Source organism: Mya arenaria, chromosome 11, assembly GCF_026914265.1.
Source record: "Mya arenaria isolate MELC-2E11 chromosome 11, ASM2691426v1".
Classification (NCBI taxonomy): domain Eukaryota; kingdom Metazoa; phylum Mollusca; class Bivalvia; order Myida; family Myidae; genus Mya; species Mya arenaria.
This window is the reverse complement of record NC_069132.1, coordinates 24,379,852-24,388,182: the sequence shown is the minus strand read 5'-3', so window position 1 is coordinate 24,388,182 and position 8,331 is coordinate 24,379,852. Positions and strand designations below refer to the sequence as shown.

Here is an 8,331-nt window from a genome sequence, read left to right as displayed (position 1 = left end):
TAGCCGGATGTTGCTACACCCTACTCGCGTGCTATTTACTAATTATCTGATGTGATACTGCACGCTGTAATTTTGAATGAAACAAACAAAACATTAACACATTAACGTAATTGCCGTTCTTTGTTAGCTGGTCTATTTTCGATGAAAAGTCGAGCCATTGTGATCGCCTATACGTCTTCGTTGTTGGCGTGCAAAACACCATAACTCTTGGATGTAACTAAATCAATCACTGAAACTTGGTACACGTCTTGTCAGTCACTAATCTGTGTAGTTAGACACATAACTTTGCCTCCAATAACTTTTGACTAATGTTTCTTAATGACTGATATGCACACGTGTAGGGAGGCCCTTAACGCTGGCTTATTAACAGTGAAGTAACGCTTTTTTAACACTTCAAAATGTCACGCAATCAATCCAATTTGGCCCCAATATTTATGTGAAAAATTACAGAAACAAGCTCAGTAGTCAAAATGTTAAACCCGTTTAACGGCACATGGTAAACGCAAACTTAATTATCGTTCAAAACCTTACATGGAACAGACAAACGTTAGTACTGATAATAAGCACATTTGTTATAAGACCCATTACTCTTAAAACGTTTGGTTTAAAAAGTATTCCAATAAAGCACTTAATCTTTGCAAAAACTTAATAACCTCGAAAGATGCTTGAAATAAAGCTGTGTACACATACTTCCAGTGAGAATATCACGCGTATATCAAGGCCCATAACCCTCTTTTTAATACTTGTCAAGTTATGCCCTGCTTTCGACTCAACAGAACAACCACACTATGGCATGTCATTTCAAATGCAGATATTTAATCAACTAATTCAAGTGCCTACTTGTATTTCAAAAGCGGATATTTCATTGGAGAATTTAAGTGCAAAGTAGGTCAAGCATTATGTTAAATGGGACATCAAAACATTACTGTTCAGGCAACAAATTGAGGAAATTTGAAGCACGTGAAGGTTTCTCACTGGTTTGTTGTATGTTTGTTATACCAGGTTGGTACGGGAGGGGTGTAGGATTCCTTTTAATACAATATTTATCATCCAATTTCACTCAAGCACTCCGAACGCCAAACTTTAGTAAAATTGCAACAAATTTAGCCAGTCAAATGTTACAAGTATATAAAGTATTATTCACCATCTCTTAGCCGACAATATGTGTTCCTAATTTCGAGATTAAAGCACTTGGCAATTCGGGGGAGCCAACATTGATTTTCACGTCCGGGCGTATTGGAATTCTACATAGGTACGCGCATGTATTTGATAGAAAAATACATTTAAACATGCCTAAGAAGGTCTAGAAATTACAAATTGGCTTTGAGATCGTGCTTTGTTTAATTGATTGACGAGCACGTCTCGAGAATTTTATTTTGCAAACAGTTGTTTTCATCGACATGATTGTGCAACTGAAGAACGTCGATATATGGGATCATATTCACAACAGTGTTGAGCCAATTAGGAACACATGACGAATTTTCATAACTGCATTTGACATCGTAATGTGTTATTGCAATTATGGTGTCTAGCCGTAATGAAAGTTAACGTTATATCTTAACTACGTCCTCAACAACATTGTTAGTTTTCGCATAGTTGAGCTTCTGTCTTCACAACCATGGGGACACTATGTTAACTTGGTGCGTCAAATATCATCTTCCTCCCCAATAAGGAGGAACACTCTGTCCGTTTGCTCCCCACTGATCTGTATAAATGAGAATATAATTTAATGGATGAGATATCTAATTTATATTTAATATTAAGGTAAATTGATATATCGTATTACAATACAAAGGCGATGTTTAATGTTTATGACATCAAATGATATATATATAATAGTTTATGAGTGTAAAAGTATGTCTGCATTTCAAATAATATAAAAATTAAGTATGGTGTCTTGGATCTTGTTATTGTTTATGTATTTAGATAATGTCACTTAAGATATTTTCTCAAGACTCATTTGAATTTAGAAAAATAAAAATAGACAAAAGGAAATTAAGAACTAACACTTGCAACGCTTGACTCGTGTTTGTTCACGATGACGTCATCGTTGATAGGCATAACCCCAACCGCTCGGCGTCGTGCGATGTAGCGAAGTGACAGCACAGTTACAACAATCATGGCCGCTCCGATTGTCCCCACACCGATTGGAATTAGCACACTCACCAACAACCGATTGTCCTGTTAACGAAAATGGAGCTTATGTTGCTTCCGGTTTTTACTAATTAATAATGTAAACAAGTCATAAACAATGTGTATTATGCAGAAAATCCTACAGAAAAGAAATGGATACGACGAGTGTTATAAACGTATATACATTGTGTGTTTCGTCAATGAATTATCTTGCTACTGACTTGAATAAGTTGGTGTATAAAGCTCGTTTGCTCATAAATAATAAAAACAATTGGCCTGCACTTAAGTGCACACCGTTTTGAAGATAAATGAGTATATTGGTAAATATGCCATATTCCCTAAAAACTTTAACAAATGATTAGGCATCGCACACATATGGTTGTTAGGAAGTATCTCTGTTTTACAGGCTTACTTTTAAAACGGTATATTTGTGATAAACACCCTTCCGGTATGCAACAAAGAAATGACCTCTTCCTTCGCGCTTAGAGTGAGTGAAGGTATTTAACATTAAGAGTAAATATGAATGGCCTCCTTCACCATCATATCTTTTAAATATCAATATTGTTTTACACCATTTGTTTTTGAGAGGTAATGTGGAAGCATTTTCTACATGTTTATGTCTTTCTAAAAGTAAACAGCTTCTATTTATAGCTATTTGGTTGTCCAACCTAAATATGTTATATTCTTACGTTAGTGGTTTGTTTCGTTTGTCATCGGTCTTAATCCGAACGGGTTTATGAAATGTTTTCTTATTCGGGTGATATATCAGTTTCTTATTTAATGTTTGAATGCGTCATAAAAATTGTATTTGTGTTAAATAAAATGAAATAAATTATAAATCAACGAACAGTGTATTTTTCTGGGTAAACGTGATTGGTACGCGCTTTGGTGGCACCAACTTCAACCTGTTTGATCAATTATTACACTCATTTTTAAGGAGAGTGTTCCTGACAGTTCGTTTGACAATATAGCTCAATTACCTTAGATGGATTGAGTTTAAAAAATGCACAATCACGATGTGGAGTTTAGAAACTATTCATTGATACGGTTGGTTCATGATGATTCTTTCAACTTAATGACACTATGTGAGAGTTTTTGGATTGGCGTTCCCATTGCCAATAAACCGGGTTTATGTTTAAACTTTTTGCTACAGAGCATGTTTCTGTAGCTTTTTACATAAATATTGTCCACTCGAGTCACACTAGAGTTTTAAAGTGAACAAGTCGTTGGTCAAGTGCGCATGCGTAACTTATGCAGTTACAAAATCATTTAAATTTATAAACTATTTAATATGTTGTTTGAAATTTGATAAGTAGGAAATGAGAATAATTAAGTAGTCCCTAATTACTGGCCAAAATCTCTTGTCTTACATTCTTTCCCGAAACGTTTTGAGTATGTAGACAGATTATGCGACCGCGCATACCTTTTTGGTACGAACAGGCAAAAATTGCTTGAGAAGACATCACTTTACTTGGCAATATCTGTATGCACTTTCTAGATAAAGACTGGTACGGTAGTATATTTTTTACATTTGTTTCCTATGCATACAGTATGCAGTTCCTAGGATTGCCACAATATGCCTAAAACCGTATTGCAATATCTATTAAAATTTACGGAAGCCATATTGCAATATATTTCATCAAATTGCGATATAATGCGTTTAAGATAACTTAAGAAAAAAATATTTTTGTCCCTCAAAAGTAATATTTTAGATAGGATACGTATAAAACATAAACCAAGAATATTTTTTTTTAATAATAATGGTTAACATACAAAGCAACACAAGAATAGCAAAAAATGAACAAACTATAATAACTATTATTATTATACTCATTAACACTTAACAAATATCGAACTCTAAAACTATACTAATTATTAAATTACGTAATAAAACATGTTTATTTGTTAAGATGTCTCTGACATACCTTCATAATGAATGTTCCAAACGGTTCATCCTCCATTGGTACTGAAAATATACGTCACGTTGTATAACTTTTTTGAAATTACAGTTTCCAGTATGCATTTTCAAAAATAAAATGGTTATTCATGTTGGTAAATACATATTAATAACCTGTAAGTACTTCATCACGGTGTTAGAAATATACCTTACTAAAACATGCTTAGTTTTTACTAGTTTTATCAAGGGTTTTATACATGTAAACGTTGAACGAACGGTAAAAACTAACTTTCAATTTAACTTGTGATACTATTTTAGACGCATGTGCAATGAAAATACGAATTCTAAGGGTTTTCAGGTTATATGTCAAACCTTTGTCATGTTGCATTCAGACTTAACACATTTTCATTGAATAGTGTATGCTTTTTACATTGTCTGGTTATAAACCCATTTTTGTAAATATATATTCTAAAACTTCAGTTGTGATTAAATCAAAGTGTCATTGTGTCCTTGACGCTGATCCATAACACTTTGTTCCAGAATAGTACAAATTACGTAAAAATCAAGAAATGCAATTATAGATGGGGAATTCGGATCTTCAGTATACACATTCATTACCTAGCTGCAAGTGGTGCTGAAAAGGCATCCTTTGACGGCCATTATCATGTGTCAAAACTAATGCTTTCATTTCATTATTGCTCACGAAATAGGGAACATGGCGGTCAACGTTCTGTGTAGATGTAAACTCTGGAGAATTGGTCGCAGTATTTTTTGTTACATCACTTTCATCCTTTAGTGACTCATTTGTAAATGCAATTGATGTCTTACTCGACTCGAATTCTTCATCTGTTACAGTTTCATATGTACTTGTAATATATTTTTGAAGAATGTCACCTGATGAGGTATTTTCAATGTACGGTGGGTCCGCATCATTTTCCGTTGAGTCCTTTCTTTGATACAGATTTAAACTAGTTTCGTTTGCTAGATCCTGCCCAAAACCTATGACGGGCTGGTTTGACACAGTTAAATTTACATTATGAATTTGCCTTTGATCTGCATAAATGTTCGTACTATTTTCGTTACCAGTCTGTTGCAGTGATGTTGATGTCGATTCAAAGGTATCTGATGGCAGTGATTTCAAACATTTAACACAAAGTACTAACAACATGACTTCAAACAATCTACAAATTAAATAATCCATTGCTTGGTATTTTAATTATATAAAATTAATTACTCCAAACGAAATACCATTTAATATTAATGCACTTTTTAACACCGTCAGTTGTCTTTCATCCATATTCGCGGCGCACGCACTACCAAATATATTCAACTGTAAAATCCACGACCTCTACAGCAAGCGCGGAACTGATTATCGTGTATTTAAGAGAGTATTGGAAATCTGCAGATGACAGTGGCTTTTGTATAGAGAATAATTTCCATCGAAATTGAACAACTATTTTTTTCTCATTTATTTTCAACATATATCATGTTTACAAAATATATCAAGAATGTATATATATACTTAAACATTGCTATGTTGTATGTAAAACAATTTTTTATCACACATACACGAACGCACACGCGCACACACACAAAGTGATATACCTTTTTTGTGTTGAAAATATTACTTTATTTATATGAGGAAAAAACAACAATGATTTGATATGCGTCGTTTAGGCTGATGTGTATTTGTATGTATATTAGTTGTTTAGAATGTTGAGTACTTCCTATTTATGTCTGTGGGTTTCATACTTTTCATTGATATATGCTATTTGCTCTTCTATTTTGATTCTTAATATCAGATAATGCAAAAATGCATCGAAACACAATTGTCTGTCGTTACATTTTGCGGAATGGATATTAAATTTCATTCAGATCATTAAAAATACATATGCTACTGTGTTTTGCTTTTCTTGAAAATTCCCAATAGGGCTTCATGGTTTAGAGGCAAGTTATTAAGACATGTTTTGTGCCAAAGTTAGTTTTAGTTTTAAGCATATATTATATGATATTCTCGCAAGCATAAAAGAACAATCGGGCACATAAACGACGTAAAATTATAAAATTTTAATGCATATTTTATATATTTATAGAGTACATATTTAAAATAAAACCTCGTTGACGAGGATGCAGTATCGAGGATGCAGTATCGCAAATATATGTATTGAAACTTTTCTTTACTGTAAATTTGTTTTTCATGTGTACGTAAATGTAGTCAGGTGGTTTGACCTGAGTTGTACGTCGCGTGTCTGTTGGATTCCGGACCTTGTGCCTTTTAAAAAAAAGATATGTTCACCTTAAATGATGGGTGTTGTATGCTGATCCTTTTTAACAAGAAATGTTATCTTTCAATGGTGAAATCTAGACTTGTCCCTGTACTTTCAAATGCACAAGGGACCAAAAACAAACGTGGAATTTTTCTCTTAACGTAAAGCAAAGAATGAATATTAGCAAACTTTTTTTAAAGATGCAGTTTTACTCCAAAGTAAGATTTGCAACAATTAATAGTATTGTTTTAATATTCCAAAAAGGATGAACAAATGCCGAAAACAATAGTACTTATGAAGGATGCCGAGTTTAATTTGAAAGAAATGTGCATAAAACACGGTATTTCTACCTAATAAGACTAAAGTAGACCACAATAAATATTTTAGCATATTTTAGCATTCACCATTCATTTACTATATTTTGCGCTTTCTACTATTAAATACACGGTTACAATCTTGTTATCCGTAAATATATTTTCCATAAATGCATTATTTAGTAGGTAGTTAAAGGTTTATCAGTCCAAGTTGATGTGTGTTATACATGTGTATGTATTGGTTTTGAATAAGAGTGTCTCTTTAAAGAAAGCTACGCATCAAACTTGGATACGCACATCACATAACAGCAAACATGTATTCACTGACTGTTTCAAGACGATACCACCGACAAGGCGTTAAGATATTTTGATATATATATACTCTGTTTATGTTATTTTATGGAATTGTGTTTTGTCGAGAGTGTGTAGACTTGATTCCTGCGCTCTAAACTAAGCTAATGGGCAAATGTAAGACTGTAAGATGTAAGGATATTCCCTGTAGTTTGCTTATTATTATTCCTGACAATGGGGGGATTTCGCTCTTATATGAAATATGTTTGAAACTTCTAATGAACATGCGAACTAATCTTTACATTACTAAATGAAACACACAAGTTTACCAATAAAGCCGTCTAAAGGTCCTAATGGTGAATTAGGCTAACCGTTATAAGAAGCAATATTTGACATTGAAATAAAGGTCAATTTCAACAAATTAAAGATTAACGCAGTTGTGAGTATGCCTGATATTGTCTATTTATAAAATATGTTGACATCTATTATCTATAAAAGGTTGTACATAAAACAGTTACGGTTTAGTGTAACAGTTACTCTACATTGAATAATAGTGTCAATTGAATAATTGCCAAAGGTAATAGGTATGTATTTGTATTTACCAAATCAAGAAAATAAAAGATTAATTTCGGTCTACTAGCCACAAACCAGGCCAACAAAGACACACTGAATGTGTAATGAGGCAAGTTGGGTTTTGTTCCTTTTTATAAAGTTTTCAAAAATAAAAGCCACGGATTTGTGGACTTTTTGTCTTTTTATTATTATTCTTATTACTTGTACAGACATGTTGGAGATACTGTTGAATAATACGAATGGCGTCGAAAATGATAAACGTGGAAGTCGAAACACCATTAAAATGCATCCACACGTTCATAAATACGATTAAGTGTGAACAAAAATAACCAATCGTATGTTTACACGTCTGTGTATGCCAACGTCTGTCAGTTTAATCAAGCCATTCCTCTAGACGCGTGCCATTTGTTTAATACCGTCGATGTAACAAACACATGTCAGAATAGCAAGTTTATGCTAATTTATTGAAATGAATGTACGACCGGTTTGGAAAAACTGCATTTAATTAGACAAAATGTAAATAAACCTAATGCAGTTCTTAAAGAACATGGCCGTAAAAGATAGTCTAATTATGTTATGTGAGTGTTGATCCCATAATGTTACTGTAATGAAAGTGTAATTATACAGAGTAAAAACGAAATGTGACTCATGACAGTAAAAGGAAAATAATCTTGCGACAAATATATAAAGCATTACCTGAATAATACTTCTTGGCATGTCCCTGAAGTTTATATTGTAATAATAATAATAATGATAATGAACGTTAACATCAGGTCCTAACAAATACATTGTCATACAGATGTGATGAAGAAAAAACGTGTTTTCCAAATCTCATTATTCAACAGTATCTGCAATA

General features: G+C 32.9%; 1 protein-coding gene across 1 annotated transcript; it reads right to left on the bottom strand.

Annotated features, from left to right (window-relative positions):
• Window positions 1-841: 841 nt before the first annotated feature.
• LOC128207519 (uncharacterized) lies at window positions 842-5,328 on the bottom strand. The gene is made up of 4 exons (XM_052910470.1): window positions 4,649-5,328; window positions 4,059-4,099; window positions 2,008-2,181; window positions 842-1,705 (listed from the first exon to the last, which is right to left on the bottom strand). Exons 1-4 carry the CDS (start codon window positions 5,229-5,231, stop codon window positions 1,646-1,648), a joined length of 858 nt encoding a protein of 285 aa, XP_052766430.1. The 5' UTR covers window positions 5,232-5,328; the 3' UTR covers window positions 842-1,645.
• Window positions 5,329-8,331: the final 3,003 nt, after the last annotated feature.